General features: G+C 41.0%; 1 protein-coding gene across 1 annotated transcript in view; it reads left to right on the top strand.

Annotated features, from left to right (window-relative positions):
- The window catches only part of ANKS1B (ankyrin repeat and sterile alpha motif domain containing 1B), a 457036-nt gene that overhangs the window by 397360 nt on the left and 38429 nt on the right, over positions 1–21247 (top strand). Inside the window, exons 18-19 of the mRNA XM_059816688.1 lie at positions 4155–4262; positions 9469–9648. Of these exons, the coding sequence (XP_059672671.1) occupies positions 4155–4262; positions 9469–9648 (288 nt within the window). The remainder of the gene's footprint in view (positions 1–4154; positions 4263–9468; positions 9649–21247) is intronic.

The raw sequence follows: 21247 nt of genomic DNA, 5'->3' as shown, positions 1-21247 counted from the left end.
TGATCTGCAGGTGCTTTAGAGCCTCTCTGTTTTCACGTGCCTGCGCTTTGCTGGACGGTCAGGGCTCTGCAGGAAAATCCCTGCTCTGTTAAAAATGGCAAGGGTTTGTGATAATTTAGGGTTGGAAGGAATCAGCGGTTGTAGTCAGGATGAGAAAGCACATAAAGTATCTCTATGTGAAAAAAATGCAACAAAAGTTTAATATGGTTTGGACTGGATTTGGCTGTGTCTGGTATTGGTAAGTCACCGGGCATTCAATATCGCAGCTGACTCAGGCATATTTATCTTTCAAAATATGCCAATTATTACACCATGTAATCTTGGTCAGTATGTTGGGTATGAGGTTTTTTCACCTTTTTTTATTTTCCCCCCATGCTGGGAATTTATATAGCAAGTGTATTTAATCCTTTTTCAAATTTTTGGTTAAACCAGTCATGATGATCAGGTGAGCTGTTGGTCTGGGCTCACTTCCTGGGTATTCTGGTCACTGCTGTGTTTTGGGATTAGCCCTGTGGGGAAGCATTTTGGCAGGAAAGGTGTAATAATCAATGTATGCTTCACCCGCAGTTCCAGATAGCCTGGAGTTTATTCCGATATGACCATCAGTAAAATGGTTAATAAAATTGAATTTAGGTAGCCTTTTGGGCTGTTTACTTGCAGAAATAGGAGGATCACACCTTGTTGGCTTGTGTTTACCATGTTTTCTTCCTAAATTTTGAAGTTCCTGATGCTGCCACCAGAGAATCACTAGTACTATTCTGATCACTTGCTAGTTTTCCACTTTGTAACTAGTTCCTAGCACCTGATTACTGCTACATCTTTAGTACAGACCCCTTGCGCTATTATGGTACTAATTCTACTCCATACAGTAACTTTTCAGATTATACCAAAAGAAAGGGAATTGATTTCTTGAATTTCAGTAATCTTTATAATACCCATTTTTTAAAAAGAATAATTATAAAAATACAGTATCAGATCATATTATTCAATGAGAAGAAAAGATCAAGCAGAAGAACGTTGCAGAACTAATGCTTGGTTTTAGGTGGAAGAAATTGTTAATTCCAGCATCTGCACATATACGGTCATTAAGGAGTTACTGGGCTACATGTGTTTGTTTTTTAACACATCTGTCAAGTCAGTCAGAAATTTAGATGCAAAGTGTTGCATTGGTTACATTTGTGAATTTCTTATATTTCCTAGTGGAATTTCATTTTGTATGCTAATCATTGGAGAATATGGAGCTAAAAATAGGATTAAATTTGTGTCCATGTATCATTTCTTTGGACAAATGACTTGCCTCATTCTCCTTTAATTGTATTACAGCATCAAATATAAGCAAATGTGAGAGATGGAGTTGTATTATTTTTGTCTCAGGTGTCCTACAGTCGGTGTGGAAAGAGGCATGTCATGTACATGCTTTTTTTTGTCCCAGTAACAAAATAACAGGTTGTGAAGGGCCTTAAGCTACTCTTAACGGTTTCATGACATGTTGTAGTTGATTCCTGCAGCAACACTGCAAAGCTCATTTCATTGTCATATATGAAGTAGGCTACAATCCATTTGACAAAATGCTTCACTGCATAGCACTTAGGTGCATCGTATTGATTGTCCCTATAGTTCAGTGTTACTATGTTCACTCTTACCTGGTATATAGAAAATATTCATGGGGAACTAATTTGTGGGCTAAATAAATGCAAGAATTTTAAAGGTTATTTGACACACAACATCAAGATATTTCTAAGATACTGCTTTAGGCAACTTTACCTTTTCACACCGTTGACCTATGTTTGTGATATGTTTGATAAATACTGTCAGGGATAATCCATCACAGAAAAAGTTTTCAAAGTTTCAGGGTGTTTGTTAAACTCTCATAACTCAAATATAGAAGTGTTTCAGAAAACAGTATTTTATATTTGTAAGTTGAGTAACAGGTTTTCCAAGTAAGAAAATTACTGGGGAGTCCTTTTCCAGAAGAATACAGCCGTCTTCAGTTAACAGAGTATGTGGTCCAGATGAGACTGGGCTACATCTGCCTATTGACTGAAGACTATATGTTTCTGTAGGTTGCATCTTTAAATCTCTACCACTTCAGATTTGGGGTGACCATCATTTTAGTAGAAAAACAAAATGTGGAATAAGCTTAGCAGCGCTTATGGTGTTGAAAGATCTGTACTGCTTTCAAATTGAGCACAGTTTTTGAAATTATATAACCATTTAGACCCATCTGCTGATCTCTTATGTGTGAAGTCCCTCAAGACTCATGTCCTTTTCTCTCCTGTTGTTCAACAGCTCTGTGAAGTCAAAGAGAGTTGCTTTGTTGTGGTTTGACATAGCTAATAAGGCAGTCAGAGCGCTGAGGACCTCGAAACAACCCAAGAACTGTAGCTTGACTTAAAAATCTCTGGGTAAATGTTCTTGATGACAGGGAAGCATTATGAAAGTGTTTCATATAGTTAAATATGGAGAGAAGATGTGCACCCTTCTGTTTAACATTCAATGTAAACTGAATACATAACTGTCTCCTGCATGCCTCCGGCATTTTTGTGTGTGCTGCGCTATCTCAGTTTCACTCATGCTTCTCCAGATGTAGACTGATAGGAGTCCACATAGCAGGCTTGTGGGACTCTGCAGCTTGGGTCTGCTGTTGAGCTGCAGGGTCTACAACAACCCTGGAAGCTGCCTCTCAGAGGGAGGCCTCGATCTGTTTCATGTCGTAACCCATTGCTTTGTAGATGCAGGCAAACAAGATGTTCTTCATGTTCAACAATATCAGAGAGCACAGAGACATTCAACAGAGAAAGTGTGGACGAATTCACATGCCCATGGATAGGCAGGAGTTCACCCACCAGAATAATGATGGCATGTTGCTGTACCATATCCTGAGATACTGGATCTAAGCGATGTCATAGGGGAATTTCTGGGGTTTGGGTTTTGTTTGTTTGTTCTTACGGATGGTAGCTCTTAGTGGTACTGCTTAAACTGAGGTAGTTGTTGACTTAAGAGGTAGCATTTTCAGGGTTTTTTGGGGACTATGACTTTTTCTAGGTTGAGTGAGAAATTCCTCTCGACTGAAGGGTGTTGACACATGGTGGTCCTAAATATAGTGGGAAGTAATGCCTCCTGAGAGGGATTGGAGGCAGCTCTGGTGTATGAAACCATATATACAGTCATGAAGAGTTACATGAGGACACTGCTGTTCGTAGGGCAGAGGCTTGCTTCTACAATTAGGACTGCTTTACACTTTGAAGCCATTGTAGCCATTGAAGAACATCATTGAAATACGATTTTTTTTCCAATAATGCTTAAATTTTCAACCTGCTGTTTCTGCCCTTTCTGTTTTCCTGAGAGCAGTGGTGGTTTTGTATGTGGCAGGGACAAAGATATAAGTGGGGAGTAGCTGCAGTAAATTTGGAACACCTTTTTGGCAGTGTTCTTAGAGTTTGGGCAAGCATAAGGTATTTGAACCTATCCATTGATGATCACATTTGTGCGCAGCAGAGATTTTTTTCATTGCATCTGATAAAAGTAATAGACCTCCAGGACAAAGTTTGTTCAGCCTATGTTTCTTACGCCAGGATGATTCCACACGATAATGCAAACTGTACGTGTCATTTGGAGATTACCCGTGAAAGGCATGGTGAATAGATTTAAAAGCAATGACATTTATCCATGGTGCGGTTCCTTTTCTCCCTTCTTGCCATCTCTAAGCATTCGTTGGCTGTTCCTCGCTCTCTTCCTCATCCATCCCGTGAATCCCTTTAATCCTCATCACTCACTGTTTGCTTGCACCTCTACATTTCCTTCTCCAGTCTCCTCCTCCCCTTCCCTTGTTTTTGCTCCCACTCTGCTGCCTTCTCTTCCTGTTTCATTTTCCTTTTCTCCTTACTCATTTTTGAGCCTATTTTTTTTCCAGTTTTCCACATCTATACCTGCTTTGGTTTCTTCCTTCATTTTACAGGGTTTTTCCTCTGTTTAATCTTGCCTCTCATTTTCTCCGCTGATTGTTTGCCTCGCACTGCTCTCTGTCTGCTTAGCCTGTGTAGTGGACTAACTTCTTAAAAGGTTTAAAGAGAAACTGGCTTCACTCTGAATGGATCTTTGTTTAATGATTGCAATATGTTCTTTTTAACGAGGTATTTTTGTTATTATTTCAGGTTTTAAAAATTAGCTTGATTGGCCACCGGAAGCGTGTTCTGGCATCTTTGGGAGACAGGCTTCACGAAGATCCTCCTCAGAAACCACCTCGGTCTATAACCCTCAGGGTGAGTCCCCATGAAAATTTGTTTGCATTTCTCAAAAAGTCAGCAAGCATTTCATAACATTCACATGAAAACAACAGCTGCTTCGAGTGGGGTTCAACTTACCTCACTTCAGAAGTTTATAGTATAGATGTCTTAGGCTGACCTGCACAGTCACACATCCCCATATAGCCAGCGGAGATAAATTGACATTTTTACAGGGTGATTCATCTGACCTGTTTCAGATGTCTGCCTTAGGATGAGGTAAGTAGAATCTTAGAAGTACCGGCTTATCTTCTTTGCTCAAGAAACTAGCTCAGGACCAGGTGTGTACAAGCTGCACATCTACATTTGCCCACAGGAATCCCAGCCCAGCCGATTGATATTGCAGAAGGAGAGTTACCATTTTCCTTTCACATTTTCAAATGCTTGCACTTACTTTTCAGACATAGGCTGTATGCTTTCTTTAAAGAGAGCCTCTTGAAATTGTTGAGATACAAATGCCATTAAGATGTTTCTGTGTATCAAAAGTTTTGTGGTGTTTTTAATTTTCATTTGTATTCCCTCTTTCAGAAACCTTGTTGCAATGTCCCTGGGGTTTTTCCACACTTGACCAGATTTAATCTCCTCTCGTTACACCACCTCCACTTGGTTTCTCCAATCCAATGCCTTTGCTTCCTTGCTGTCTGTTACCCTTATCGAGTTGTGGTCTGATGACCCTTTCATACTGTGTTCTCTCCAAGGGAGTTCATATCAACACTTTCTATTTTAATATTTTAGGTCATGCATTTTGCATTTGATTGGATCGAATTATTTTCATGGGACTGCATTTCTGACTAGAATATCATTTGGGACTGAATTTCCAAATGTCAGAGAGTGTCCGTGCTCCCAAGTTAAATTTCCTGGTGTAAAGAGAAATAGAGAAAGACAGAATGAGGGCTTATTTTTACATACACTTAAAATTTCTGTGACCAGCCTGTTTTCACCCTGCTTATTCTCAGATGCCACACAGACATTTTAGATCCTCCCCCCAATTCAACCTGTTCTAATGCCATGTTGAAAAAGGTCTCGAAAGTCTATAATGTCCTGCTCTAAGGCACATTGCAGAAATGTGTGGATATTTTTCTTGTATTTTATTTTTTATGTATTATGTGAATGATTCCTGATGCATGGCAGGTGTTAAAACACTCCCAGGAAAGAGCAATCAATTGAAAGGCGCACATTTTTGCTCAATACTTTCAGTCCTCTGGACTGGGGAATTAGTTCCTCTTCAGCAGGTGGGAGAGTTTCCACTGCCCATGTTATTGGTTAGGACTATATATTCTCAGTTAATAGTGAAGAGAAAACTGGATGTCCTCCATCTGTAGTCAAAATGATAAAAAGTAGTCTGCTGCTCCACAGCTAGAGCTACTGATGCAGGCAAGTGCTAAATGTCATTCATCACTTCGTGGTATTGGAGTCTTCGCAGAGAACCCTAAAGAGGATGATATGAGTTTGGATTAAGGTTTTCCTTCCCATCAATTGCTACTATACCATTTCACACGGAACGAGGACATAGTATTCAGTCTGTAGTTTGCAATAATTTTTAGCTTGATAATTGGTTTAAATAAAGTATCTGCAGCTACTGGAAGATCGATTTATATCTATTAGAAAAGATAGTTTGAAGAGTGTACCTTTAAGGTCCCAAGGTCAACCTAAGCATGGCTAACACTCTCCATCTTTTTCAATTCTTTCTGTATTAGCTTTTAAAATATTTCAAAGTAAAAAATAGTTAAATATTGAGGAAAAGCAACAAACATAAAAATATCCACAAAATATATTATTGCCACAATAACTGTCATATACTTAAAAGTTAGAAAATGCTGGATCTCAGGTTACCTATGCAATCTGGGTTTCCTTCCTTGAGTGCAGTATAGTCTTTAATTACAGGACCATTTTCCTTGTTATTCATGGAACTCCATCCTCACCCAGTTGGCACTGGAAGCTGGAACTTAAACTGAAGGAATGACAATTTAGACTGAAAATTTGAAGAAGCAGCATTACAATACTAATGATAGTTTAAGACAAGAATGAACTCACTCGAGAGAATTCCTGGTTTTAGGAAGTGGTTAGACTAACACCTGTGGGGCATGAGGTGCACCTAGGCAGCCTGGGGAAGGATCCCTTAAGCCCCCTTCCAGCCCTGACCTGTGTGGTTCTAGGTTTTCATGACTGGCAGTACTGAGAGGTGGGGATGAAGCAGATTTTGTTAGTGAAATATATGATCAGGCATCCGGGCAAGACACGTATCTGTGCATTCACAACAGGGTGGAAACATGATATGAATACCTGGTGACTAACAGTAGCATGGTACTGAGTACATGATAGCACCTGCACAGGCATCCATGCCTGATCTGCAGTGTAAAGGAGGTGAGAACATGGGTATGGAGTGAGGAAGAGGAATGAAGGAAGAATGGGAGAGAGACTCATCGTTAAAGAAATAGCTGTAGCTATGAAAATACAGATTTACACCTGCTTTTGCCACAAAGCCCTTGGATAACACTTGGTAAGTTATTTAGGTAATTGCCTCATAAACAGTCACTAATTGTATGTTACCGTCATTCTGCATATTTGCCTGGAGCCCGGAGTCTGATTTATACAAGTGCTGAGCACACAATGCTGCAAATTAGCTCAATAGAAGTGGAGTTTTTAATACAAACACTTGAAAAATCAAGCAATAGATATTGTAATTGGGCATGCAAAGTGACTGATATTTTTTAACCTTTGTCTGTGTGTCTCAGGTCCCCCACACTAAAGTGGTGATATAAAACGCCAGAATTCACAGGGTGTGGTGAAAATAAATTGACTGACGTTTGTAAAGCACTTACGAGCATCATGAAAATGACGGTATTAGTCATCCTATCTTCAGAGCAGGATTTGAATAGAGTTTAGGGAAGGGGTTTGGGGCCACAAGATGAGGTGAGAATAAAATACTGACTACACGATAAGTACTGATAACACAGTGCTGAGTATATGACAACATGCTGCACTGTTAAGAATCCATCTGTGCTGTGAAGGACGACTTTGAGAAAATAGCATAAAATCATACAATTACATACTGTTCCATAATGCAGAGGCACCGTAATTCTTTTATTTCTTGACTTTCTAATTCTTGCCTGTATTGCCTTGCCAGCAATCTTCCAATATAGATTTCTGAGTGAATTTCCTCTTTATATTCAGTTTGATAAAACAGGAAAAGCTCAATGAGAGATGGAATCTGTACGTCCATTGCATGGTCATCTGTCACTTTGATGCGCTGATGGCCCTATCGGTCTACTAACAGTGGGTGAATTGTGATTCAGGCAGAGAGAGGTTACCTACTTGGCTGGAGCAGCAGGTAGCAGTCATTAGAAAGGATCTTGTTTGGTGCCCCTGTACTCAGGTTATTTTCAGGGCAGAGGCATCTGCACCGTCTAGTCAGAGTTGGGCCTGTGGAGGGTAGGTTTTAGAGATTATGCCACACCAAACCTTCTGAGCATGTGCAGATTACAGCTTTTCAGAAGCTTTTAACTGGGCCAGATGTAGGTGGATTTTCGTGAAAGAGGGAAAAAGACTATTCCTAAGAGGAAAACACTCCTTTCTTTGCCCTGGGAAATGTCAAGTGCTTGTCTCAGATCATAGGAAAGCTAGAGAATTAAAAACCAAAAAAAAATCCTAGTTAATTAGAAGTTTCTGAAAAACTATATATCCCTGATTTTAGTCAACCAACATGGAAAATACTAGTCTGTTATTGTGGTTGCAAGGAATAATGTCATGTAGACTCCTACATTTCAAATATTAACATTAGATGTTACTATCGCTTGAATGCATACAGAGAATTGCAACTTTCCTTTCCATTTGGAAGAGATTACAGCTCTCTAATTTCTTACATCAGATCTTGTTTCTTAACAGCATGGAGTAAAGTACCTTGGTGCTTTTCAGAATTAGGTTCGCTTCAATGTAATTGAGCATGAAATATCCACTTTAAATCTTTCTTTAAATAAAAAGGCAGGGTTTTTACCCTCAGTGCACACTGGAGCAGGTCTTTGCTTCCTCTCATTGTGTAATATCTTCAGGTCCCTTCTTGTTGTTCAGTATTGAAATATAGTATTACAGCAGTAGGTAATTTAGACAAGGTCTGCACTGTGCAAAGACGCTCCTGTGTACGTTCTGCCTCCAAAGAACTTACTGTTGGAGAAATCTCTAGTGTCAGAGAAATTGAGCCCAGTAACCTACATCATGAGAGAGGAACATGTTTCCCCATCCAGTTGCTATGACAGTGTTTTACAGTCCGCACTGGGGTGGTGTGTGTGCAGACTGACTGGCCAGTACACTGTAGCTCTGCTCCTGCTGATTGCAGTCTCCAAGGCAGTGTTGAACCATGTGGCTGGGCACCAATGTTTGTAATTGGTGTTTGAACAAGTGATGTGATGTGCATGTGAATAGGTGTTTCCAAACATACATAGGGTGGCTGTCTGTGAGCGGTGTGGTGGCAGATCCTGGTAAAATGTATGGCCAGGAGGACATGTTTAGCTGTTTATTAGATAGAGTTCATGTATCAATTCGCTGTGGTATTTGCACACCGACTGATACAAGGTCATAGTTCAGCACAGATTACAAGAAAAGCCTGGTAAAATATTTGTCGTCTGATGCCTTCATGCATTCTAGGAATTGTTATTTAGCTTGTTTCTGATATCCAAGTTAAACAGATGTTCTGCAAGACCTATAAAAAATGGCAAAGTGTCTATATTTTGTAAATGTTCATGCATTTTTTTTTCCAGCAAGAGTTGTTGTTAGAGTTCAAATCACTTTCAAATCACTTTCACTGCTCAGAGTGGCTGCTCAGAAGTGGTGAGAATGTATTTCATCTTACAAATACCTAGTCCTAAATCATGACTTTATTTGGGCCTTGACAAGAAGTAACTCACTGTTTTATCTCTCTAGCAGTCCTAGAAGGGAGTATATATTACACAAGGAGATTTTGGAGAGGGAATTTGCCACTAGTTCATGTAAATAGCGAATTATTTTACCTTCCAGATGTGCTCTGCACCTTAGGTAGCAAATCTCAAAAGTTCGTCCACAGTAACCTCTACTTCAGGAATTGTTCCTTAATTTTTTTAGTATGAATAATTCAAATACACTTTTAAATGTGTGGTTTGAAGTCAGCAATATGCTGTTCTTCTTATGCTGCATTTTTCTCCTCTCTGTCCAGGAACCCAGCGGTAACCACACTCCTCCTCAGTTGTCTCCATCACTTAGCCAAAGCACCTTCACTACTGGTGGCTCCCTGGACGTTCCCCACATTATCATGCAGGGCGATGCAAGGAGAAGAAGAAATGAAAACTATTTTGATGATATTCCCCGGTCAAAGCTGGAGAGGCAGATGGCACAGGTAGGGTTAAAATGATGCCATTAAAAGGCTGCGCCTTGCTGCAATTGGTTACAGAACTAATCCTAACCATAGCTGTGGGTCATATATGAAGACTGAATTGCAAACTACAAAGACTGACAATTTTGCCAAGCTGTCTGTTCCAGTTCTCTGTATTTCCAACCGTATAAGTTGGTGTGCAGTTTCTCTTGAGAGATAGAGTTTTGGGGGTGTTTAGGTGCCTCGAGGCTGAGATGAAGGTGCCTCCTGCGCACCAGAGCATTCAGACTCCCACTGGCACTGACTCTGCCTCTTGTTTCTGTAAGAAGGTGCAGATTCCTCAATTTCTGAGCAACCTCGATAAAAATAAGCTGACATGAATTCACTGCCAGAAATTCAGATGACTCGGGGGGTGGTGATTGCTGCATTTATTAATGGAGAGGGTCAGCATTCTGCTAAACTTTGTGATCTGGGGATATATCTTGAGTGTTTAAAAAAAGCTTTAACTGTGCAACAACTCATTTGAGCATCACAACAGTGCTAGACTCAACTGGATGTTAAACTGTTCATGAAAGAAAGCCTAAAGTACCCTCTATCTCTAAATTTTTTCACCCAACCACAATAAGAGTACTGATAATTTTAAATCAAGCATACGTTGACCAGAGTGATGTCTTGTACCATTCTAAAGGGCAGTGAAGTTAAGCTTGGACAGCCTGTTGGCGAAAATGCTTTAAGATGAACTCAGCTGGTTTTTGGTGGTACATACCATGATAGATAGCCAGGTCTTAAGCCACGCGCTGCAAAGCAGCGCATGTTGGAAATAGGGCTTTGATTTGCTGTCAGAAGCAGATGGGAAGCCAGTGCGGTTCCTGGAGTGACTCACTCCACAAAGGAGCAGGTTGCTGGATGCTGCCCTGTGGAGGCTTCCCAGCGGTTCTCTGCCTGCCACAGCCCAAAATAGAGTCTCTATCCAAAATTCAGCCTCAAAATGGAAACAGTTATGCAAATAACCATGTTATGGTTAACATAATGAACAAAAGGCTGCAGTCTCACAGCTAATTGCATGAACAAGAAGAAGTAATTAAATAAACAAGCAAAACAAGGTGCTGCCATTACCTGGGAACGCAGAAACAAATTGAATTCCATTTGTTCAGAGGACATTTCTAGGGAAGTGAAATTGCATTTGGTTGGGTAGGGCTGTTTCCTTGCCTTTTTTTAATCTCCTAATTTTCTGCTGTATAATCTTATTGTATAGAATTAAGGGGAAAGTTGCCTAGTGAACGAGCTTGTTTTCAAACCAAAGTCTGCTGGGCTTTTGTGGCAAGAACAAGGTTGAGCTGAAGTCCAGCAAGAAAAAGCCCAATTCCTAATGTGAAAGTGTTCTTTGAAAGTCATGAAATTTAGGTGTCTGAGCATGAAATGCCCACTTGCTCATGGCTGAGCAGACTGGTTCGTCTACTTAGTTCATTTTATCACTTGGTTCACAAATCCCTATTCCCACTTCCTCTTCTAGTCACTAGCATTGAAGGAAAAAAAAAAAAAGACCAAAACCAAACATGCTAGCAATTCTTCCTGTCTCCTTTTCACTCTTTTCTTTTCCTGTTTGAAGTCCTGATATTCCCAAGAGGTATGACACACACTCATATATGGCAACTGCAGATTTTCTTTAGGCTGTTAAAAATTGCTTTTCCAGAAGGACTGTGATATGTTGCACATCCAGAGAGAGAACTGACCAGTTAGTACTTACACCACTCCAAACCACTTTAAAACCAATTAAGTGCTGGGATTTTTTTTTTTTTTTTGTGGGAGTGTGTACCCACTGAATGAATTACTTCAGTGCCTTCTCTCTAACTTTCACCGTGGAATATAGCAGTCATTCTTTGGGACTCCAAACAGGAAAATGGATTCAGATGAAATCCATAAAACAGTGTTTTGTGTTAGTCCCTGAACTCCCGTCTATTCGGAGTCTTTCTCAGCCGTGACCCCAAATTCTGCACTCCTGATGTGTGTAAAATTCCTTTTGACTTTTAATGGGAAAGTCAATGACTCCCTCTGGTGATCATTCTCACTATATTGGACTCATCCCATTAAGAGGCTAATCAGAGATTTCTTCAACCATTCTAAAAAAAAAAAAAAAAATAGATTTTTAAATTTATTTTTTGCAATATATGCTTTGCTAAAATGAACTATATTTCCTTCAACTTTTTGCCCCAAAGCCCCTTTGAAACTAAAGGTAAAATAATTGTTTCTGGAAAATAAAGAAGATCCAACTGATTCTTAACATGAGCCTTCTGCTCCATGGTTTGTATTTTTTGTCTAGCAACTTCCTCCTTGCAGTTTGCATGTTCCTTTGGCTTATGTCAGATCAACAATAACTTCTTAGCTGATACCAGTCCAGCTTTCCAGCTAGAATACTTCTCACAAAGAGAATGATCTAGAGGGATTATTGGAATTGCTTTGAGGATATTCTTTGTCTTAACCCTTTCTTTGCTAGGCTGTTTGCATGCTGCTGTATGAATCCGCATGTTTACTGGGTGCTATAGTAGACAGATGTGCATAAAGACATCGTTGATGCTGTGATTTTTTTGAGAGGGTTTTAGGTGTGTTTTTGACAATAAGATTAATGGGTATTTTTATGGCCTTGAAGAGAGAGGCCAACATGGTATTGAGAGCTTATTCATGGTATTGCTTTCATGAACTTGATTTTATTTCAGAATTGTTAGGGTAAGACTATTTTTAGCCTATTTTAAAATCTAAAATCTGAAGATATTTTGAGAAAATGGTAAGATCTGATGTTTCCATCTTTACTATGGCCTATGTTTTCACTAAACTTTTATATGGGAGTCATCAAGCATATTGATCTTTGCATCAGATATCAACCACTGTTTGTTAAAACAACGAGCATATCAGTTTAAATATGTTTTCCTTTGATCTGTTACATGGGTTTAAACAATTCTCTAAACCATAATCAAATCTGCTTGTAAGTAATACAACACTTTGTTTCCTGGAGGAATCACTGATTTAAATTTACTCAATGTGGGTGGTTTTGTCTCAAGGCCAGCGTGTACCTTCATTCACAGTTCCCTAGCAGACTGTTTGTGACCTAAGAGGGGAAAATCCTAATATAAACAATGAGTCTAACCAATTTAGATTCCCCACTGCAATAGGTTTGGTAATCCAACTCTCCAGTTGGTCATCCAACTTTGAAAGTCTTTGACGTCTGGTTGGATAAATTACAGCTGCCAAAAAGGTAATACAGAAGGTTGTGAGATGGTTTGTTTTCAAAAAAAAAAAAAAAAAGAAAAAAAATCCAGAAAGGATGGAGTAGTCTGAGTCATCTTTGACAGTGAATGTTGAATTCTGAGCCTGCAAACTGTAGATTAATATGATCGAATTAACGTAGTTTAAAAAAGCTGAGGTTGCTCTTAAGATTGCCTAAACCTTTAAAATAGAACTGAAATCACACATGCAAAGCCTAAGGACTTTGGAACCAAAATCAATAGGAGGAGTCCCACTGAAGGGATTGGGCTCTTAATTCACCCCTGAAATCAGGGTGGGGGCAGCAATACATATTTGCAGGGAAGAGCTTTGGAGGTTAAAAGGAAGCATAGCTAAGTTCATTAAAATACACCAATTAAAATCTCAGGTCTTTAGGATTTGTAATTCTCCAGGCAGCAGAGAAGCTTTAGGTACTAGCTGCACACATATCCCAGACTGCCAGCCCCAAGGCTGTTGCTCTTTATTGCTCCAGCCAGTGACACACGGTGCTTTCAGACACGGTGGTCCATAAGACCGCTCGCTGTGGTGTTCAGAGCGCTGCATCCTGCCCTGAGCTGGGAGCGAGCGCCAAAAGCATCCTCCCCACGGCAGGCAGGCAGGGAGGTGCAGGGAGCACCTCTGCCCACGCCGCACCTTGCAGAAGAGAGCTGGGTCTGGCATCACCCTGATGCTGATGCGCGTTCTCCCCAGAGCGCTGAACCTGCGGTGCACCCTGAGATGGGAGAGGTCTGTCATTTCAGGAGGCGGTGGGCCGGTGCCTCTTTAGGGCTCTGGGTAAACCTCCAGGCTGTGTCTGCCTGGGAGAAAAATCTAGTAATGAGTCAGAGTAAGCTTTCTGGTAGGATAAACCTAGTCATGGCCCATATGAGGGGCATCCCAGTGGGCTGTGATGGAAGCAAGAGAATCGTTTTAAGATCTCAGAGAGTTGGAAAAATTATTCACAAAGGCTGGCAGGAGAAGTTCTTTCCCAAAGATGCTGAACCCAGACTTAATTTTGAAAGCCTTTCTGGGTTCTTTGGTCCCATGGTCTGAGGGCTCTTTTTTTTTTTTTTTTTTTTTTCCTGAAACACAAGATAACTTAAATGTAAGGTCATTGTAATGACTGGGTAGCAAGTTTGAAGTAAAGCTACCCCGATTGTTGGGATTCTGCCTTGTAACATTATTTTGTGAGATATAATAATTCATTGCAGGATTAGGATTGATATGCAGGAGACAGTCATTTAAATGGAGTTACTACCAGAGATCCTTTATCTACAACAGAGTAAAAGTGTAATAAAAACAAGAGACAGAATTAGTGAAGGCAGGTTTATAGGAAAATTGTGAAATAATTTTGCTGCTTTCTGAAATAATACCTTCAACTCAATAATATCTTCCAAATACTTCACAGATACTAATGCATTCATATTTCCAGTGCACTGTGGGGCTATGTGGTTTTAAATAATGTTTTTCATTTTACAGCGAAGAAAACTGAGGTACAGGGATGTTGCAGGTTGGCTAAGATGACACTGAAAGTTTGAAAAAGCCAAAAATCAAACTCTTGTCTCATAAGACCCACTTTTAAGTTTTTTAACTTTTAACCACAGTATGACATTTTTTTATTTGCTTGTTTCCTGTTTGTTTTCCTGTCTCCTTCTCTGCTTTGGAAGGATTTAAAGATTATGCTGAATGAAGGAAAATATGCCCAGGAGAATACTGGTGTGTAAAATGAGATTATCTAAGAAGCAATGAAGAATGGGTTTTATCAATGGTTGAAATTACCGGTGAAATAACAGAATTCTTCACAAGTACATTTAAGAAGCAATAAATACAAAAATACAGTTGTCTAGATTATTACATTCTGTTGTTATTTCTAAGGTTTCTTACTTCCATTTTTTATATGCATAAAATAGTGTATGTTGTGAGGGTGAACAGGCAGCCATTTTAGAGACAAGTATGTAAAATCCAAACAAAATGCTCCAAAGTTCAGATTTTCAGGTGCATTTTATTTTTAATATAGAACGATGACTGAATTATGAAGACTTTCAATTTAACATCAGAAGAAAAATGCTTAACTGAATCTATTTTTCTTGCATGGTATAGATGTTACTGACAGTTGTCTTTTTAATTCAAATACATATTAATGCCATAGAGGGCTGTATCTTTAACTGTAAATTTCAGCAAACTTTCATCGAGAAATCCCTTGAGTATTGTGTATTTAATGGAGAAGTAAACTGATAAAGACATTGTGAAAAATCTAAGTAATTTCTACCTGGATAGGAAGATGCAATTTTGTCAAGAATGTTACAGAAGCTAGCATTTTAGAAATAAATTCGTGGGATGTGGATCATACCTACATGCTGCTTCAGCATATGGAATTAAGGAAGCCACTTCTCTATTTGGTATTAATGATCCAAACTAAAGCCATAAATAGTACACCAAGAAGGGGACAGATGTTCTTTCAAGATGGGGACAGATGTTCTTTATTAATTTACTGTTTCTCATGCTCAGTCTCGTAAGCTAGAAGATCTAGGTTGGAAAGATTGCATGAAAAATGGAGGAGGATTGTATGAAAAATGGAGAAGACGAGTTAGTTTCTACTGTCAAATAAACTATTCTTATTGAAAGTCTGAATATTTCAGAATCGAAGCTGAATTTTAATATCTAACATTTACATGCATTTGAGCTGCTGGAAAAAAGTTGTACTTAGAGTTTGGGGTGCTCTTCTGAAAGAGCCCACTTTTATTTTTGTTGGGTTTTTTGGCTAAAATGTAGATACCTGTACCTGATGTTCAGGGACCAAAGTCTCATAATCTTTATTGGTGGTATTTGTCCAGAAGTTTGTATCCTCTCTGCAAGGATAAAAGGCTGGGGCACACTTGTAGCTGGCAGCACCAGCAGAAGGGGTGCTGTCAATCAGAAGAGGCTTGGCTGCTCACCAGGGGTCATGGGACCAGAGCTGTGGCTGTAAAGCTGCACCTCCAGGAGCCGGGCAGGGCAGCCGTAGCCTTAGCAAACTGCTGGGAAGACCCTCAGTTGGTCCTCCCCAGCAGGAACCCAACTCCTGGGTTACTGGATTGAAATCAAATGAAAACTGACTGCCTGTCAGAGAAGATCGCCATTGCATGAAGGAGGGTGCCAGCTGGGTGAGAGAGAAGCACAGCTGTGTTACTAGTCTTTTCTCGTCAGAGGAAAAAATGTGCAAAGTATGGCTCTGTGTGGAAGAGGAGGTGGATGTGCACCGGACCTAGAGCACTGACCCTGGCGTGGGAGGTTGGCTTTCCTTCTCTCCCTGCTGACGGCTGGAGGGGACAGTCTTTGCAGGCCCGCTGGGGTCCTGGGCCAGCTGCCTCCCTTCCCAGGGTGTGCTGGCTGTGGCACGCACCTTCTTGTGAAACCTTGCTGGGAGCTGCTGCAGGGTGCACTGATCTGGAGCGTGGCGTTGCTGCTCACACCTGTCACCCACTGCCTGCCTGCAGGAAAGCTGTTCCAAGATGGCAAGTGATTTTCTGGAATCTTCATGTAAATTATTTTCAGGAGAAGTAAAAGAAATATTCCAATGCAAAACACATATACGTATTCTAATAAGAAGTGTTATTTCTAATTTCTGCTTCTCTAAAAGAAATCTTAATTTCAAATTTCACTCTCCATCTCTGAAGATCTTGTTTTCAAAGGAGGATCTGTGATTATTCTTGCTGGTAAGACAAGCTCTCCCCAGAGCTCTGGAAACATTCAGGGAAGCAACATTTATTGAGATGGCACAACTGCTCTCCCACAGTCCTAAAACACTTGAAGTGACAATTACAAAAGGGGCCAGACAGCCCCATTCATCCAATTTTCATTTGTTTCTTTCAGCTGTTGCACCTTTAAAGATTGTTTGCCATGCCAAGAGTGATTTTTCTGGGATTTGATCCAAAATTCTCCTCATTTCTGGAGCTAGACTGAATTATAGTTAGCAAGTTAGATAACGTGCCTCGGAGGGAGAGGCGTTTGCTGCTTTTTTCTGCTTCCCTCTGTGCTTTGCTGGAGCTGCAGTGTGAGGGGATAGGAGCTATTTCCTGAGGCTCAGCCCTGCAGTGAGACAGCGGAAGAGGCGGCGGGGAAATAAGCCTGGAGGTTATGTTCAGCAGCTCCTCTTCTCCCCATGCACTGGCTGTGCAACGTGGAAGTGCCAGAGAGGGCGAGCCTTGCCAGGGAGAGGTGGAGAAGGCAGCAGCAGATCAGGAGTCACCAACAAACTTCTCGGACCAGCTCAGGGTTGAACAGACCATTGGGGACCCATGTTTACCTAACCAGGGCCATGCCCTGATGTTTTCTAGACTTCTGTTTGTTGTTGTTACTCTCTTCTGGATTCCCTCAGTGTGCCTCCATCCTCCTTGAAGTGCAGTGGCTAAAACTGGACGCGCCCCCTATGAGACCTCACTGGTGGCTGCGTATGGCATAAAAATTCCTTCCCATGTGTTACAATATGCTACTTCTGTTAAACACCTCCTTCTTTATTTATGAGAGGGGAGTTCAGCGAAGGGCCACCAAGATGGTTGGGGGCTGGAGCACTTGCCCTCTGAGGAGGCGCTGGGGGACCAAGGCTGACTGGATGGCAAGAGAAAATTCCTTCCCATGAGGGCAGGCAAGCAGGGGGACAGGTTGCTCAGAGAGGCTCAGAGAGGCTGTCCAGTCTGTCCTTCGAGGTTTTCAAGACCTGACTGGATGAAGCCCTGAGCAACCTGGTCTCATCTCACAGCTGCTCCTGCTTTGAGCTGGGGTTGGAATAGAAACTTTCTGAGCTCCCTTCCAACCTGAATCACCATGCGATTTATTTGCTTATTCTTTTGCAAGACTGCTGTATTTAATTTGAAGTATACTAAAGCTTCTAGATCTTTTTCTGTCCTCTCCCCACTTCCCTGTTAAATCGCTTTGCTAATTTATTTGCTATTTTATTTGTATATTTAATCTTAATCCCAAGGAATACTTTTGGCTTACTAAATTTCATCTGACTGATTTCTGTAGTTCATCAAATTGATTTTCACTTCTTACCCCGTTCTGCAAAGTCCCTCACTTCTGGTTCCTTCCTAAGGAGCCTGAGCGCTCCTCCAAGCCAATGCATGGAGTGGGTCACTGCAGATTGCCTCGCATGTTCCAGTCAGTTTTGCTTAAATACTGATAATTATTGTGCACTTCAACTTCTTGTGCAACCACTGCATTTTGATTCAGGCTAGTTTCTGTATGGGGCATGCCATGTGTCATCACATCGTGTGCCCAGGTGGCCAAGAAGGCCAACGGCATCCTGGCCTGTATCAGAAATAGTGTGGCCAGCAGGAGTAGGGAAGTGATTGTCCCCCTGTACTGGGCACTGGTGAGGCCGCACCTCAAATACTGTGTTCAGTTTTGGGCCCCTCTCTACAAGAAGGACATTGAGGTGCTGGAGCGCGTCCAGAGAAGGGCGACGAAGCTGGTGAGGGGTCTGGAGCACAAGTCTTATGAGGAGCGGCTGAGGGAACTGGGGTTGTTCAGTCTGGAGAAGGGGAGGCTGAGGGGAGACCTCATCGCTCTCTACAATTACCTGAAAGGGGGTTGCAGAGAGGGGGGTGTTGGTCTCTTTTCCCAAGTGACTAGCGACAGGACAAGAGGAAATGGCCTCAAGTTGCACCAGGGGAGGTTCAGGCTGGATATTAGGAAAAATTTCTTTACTGAGAGAGTGGTGAAACAATGGAACAGGCTGCCCAGGGAGGTGGTGGAGTCACCCTCCCTGGAGGTATTCAAGGAACGTATGGACATGGCATTGTGGGACATGGTTTAATGGGCATGGTGGTGTTGTTTGATGGTTGGGCTTGATGATCTTACAGGTCTTTTCCAACCGTAGTGATTCTGTGATCAGGAGTCGCACAATCAGTGTCCAAGTCCTGCTGTGCTGCTTCTTGCTGCTGCTGATTTAGTTGGCTATTTTTCCAAGAAAGGAAGGAAATTTGATCTGAGATTATTCATACTGAACAACCTCATTATAGACATCCTGAATTTTTCTTGGCCTGTAGAAGCTGTCAGGTAATACGTGGCAAGCAAGATGATGCTTTTTCTTTGTTATCCTCCATAGATACAGATATACACACGTATGTGCACATATTCCTAAGTGTTTATTTCAGGTGGCCAGGAGCAAAGTCAGAGGTCTCATAGACCGTGAGGACCAGGGGATGGTGACTGGATTTTTAAACAATTTTTCTAGTAACTTGCTGGTCCCTGCAGTTAGGCTGGGGCTGGCTATAACTTTCCCAATCTTCCTTTTTTCCCATCTTAAATATTCTTTGAGCCCTTCTTTGGTCCTTTAAGTATCTTCTGTCACTTTCCAACAATAATTGCTCCTAGTTTAGGTAAATCTTTGACATCTCCTAAAGTGCTATCGAATGAAATTCATTGAGCTCTTCAGGACTGCCTTCCACCCAGCTCCTGTTCCTTCTGCTTACACTGTCCAGGTATTCTTTTCTGTTGCCTTCCTCCTTTCTTCTCCTTAGGAAGTATATAATTTCCATGATCAATCTTACTGGTTTGTGATCACTTTCAGTACGGTTACTTTATGTCTTCGGATTATCAACTAAGTCTTCCATGTCTATAGGGATAAAGCCTAAAGTACGTTCTTAGATAACTTTGGCTTATGAAACACTAGGTTGTCTTCAACACAGCCCACGACCTTGAAGACCTGTATATGTACTGTCCTACAGCTTTTCCAGTAAATATATGAGTAATTAGAAGGACTTGAAGCAGATGGAAATGTGCAAACACTTTGTAACGTGATTGGCTGCTTACTTTACAACAGGTGTCTGAAGTAATTATGCCCCATTGTCTTCTGTCACAGAGGAAGTTAGCAAGCAGAAGAAGAAATATTATTTCTTATGTGAATGTGTTTTCTTGAAATTAAGCAGGTTAAGTTAAATAAATAGGAGAAGTGAGAATGTTCTTAATTCTTTTAAAAGACAGTCATAAAGTGATTAGGAGACCGTGTCAGAACTGCAATTGCTGGGAGGGGAAGGGAGATGGATGAGTGGAGAGCAGGTAACAATGGACCCTCACCTCCCTCCCTCTCACACCATTAACCAGCCAGCTGTATCATGGGTAGCAGATGGCAGGAGCTGTGCAGGCCATTCCCTTTCCCCCTTCCTTTGCCCCTACTGCCCATCAGAGTTGTGTCCCACGGTGGCTAGATGGGGAAATCTTTTACATATGGGACATCTATAGCTATCACAAAAATTTGGTATCATGGTAGCAGATTCTTGTTGCGATGTTACTTATACTCATTTTTTGGAAGAATAAGATAAATGCATGTTTGATACTAATCAGGCAGTAGCTGATGCTATTTTTTTGCTCTTCTTTACCATATTACTTAGGAAAATGTTCTTTGTTAAACTCTCTTTTTCACAGAACCTCTGTGTCAGTGGTATTAAGTGCCCAAGTGTATTTGTGTTTATTATGGTGGAGGTCCATGCATAGATTGAATTCTTTTCCTTCTTTTTGAAGCCATATGTTTTGGAAGCTGAAAATTATGAGTGTTTGAGGCCTAATCCCAATTCTCCCTCCTACTGCCTATTTTCTGGCCTCAGATACTCACTTAACCTTTTTCTTTTCCTTGGTTCCTTCCCCTTCAGCACAGGGGTATGCAACTTTAAGTACTTCTCCTGGGGATTTCATAATTCATTTAAAAATTTCAGCACTTTGAAGACATAAAATATGCGTATAGTAAATGCTAAATATTTTTACAGTGGTGCAAAGAAAAGGTTGGTTTCTGAATTTGAATTCATTACCTTCTGTAAAATTAATGTTCCTTCTGTACTGTGTTTCAGTACCTCAGTCATTCAAACATTAATGGGTGCAGAACTGAGTAATGAGTTTTGCACTGCTGCCTTTCTGACTGGGCATTCATACAGTCGTGGGAAATTCTTGCTCTCTGCTGGTCCGCTTGATTTATTATTGATTTAATAAATCAAGTCACCTGTATTTAAAGATTATCTAGCTTAATCCTAGATCTTTCAAACCTTTAATTCTGAAGGTAGGTCTGTGTGATGGGGGCAGTTCACTTGAACTTGTCCCTCGCAGGTGAGTGCTCCAAACATCTGTTTTTATGCACTCTTCTTTCTCCAAAGAATTAAAAATAATAAGAAGAGATTCCCTTCATTTATAAAAGTGGTTGAAGACAGCCTATCTCCTGCGGCTTTAACCTGTGAAAGAGAAAGGTGAACTACATAGGTGTGAATTCCCCCCCACACCCGTCAGAGAAGGGCACCAAATTGAGAGCTCCCAACTCTTGGGTGGAGTGTGCTAACTTGTGAGTTTATGTCTGGGAGAAGATGAGCTGGGGAGGGAGGGGCAGGGTGTGTACCACTAG

Source organism: Gavia stellata, chromosome 4, assembly GCF_030936135.1.
Source record: "Gavia stellata isolate bGavSte3 chromosome 4, bGavSte3.hap2, whole genome shotgun sequence".
Classification (NCBI taxonomy): Eukaryota; Metazoa; Chordata; class Aves; order Gaviiformes; family Gaviidae; genus Gavia; species Gavia stellata.
The sequence above is the reverse complement of the archived record's forward strand: the minus strand, read 5'-3'. Positions and strand labels throughout refer to the sequence as shown.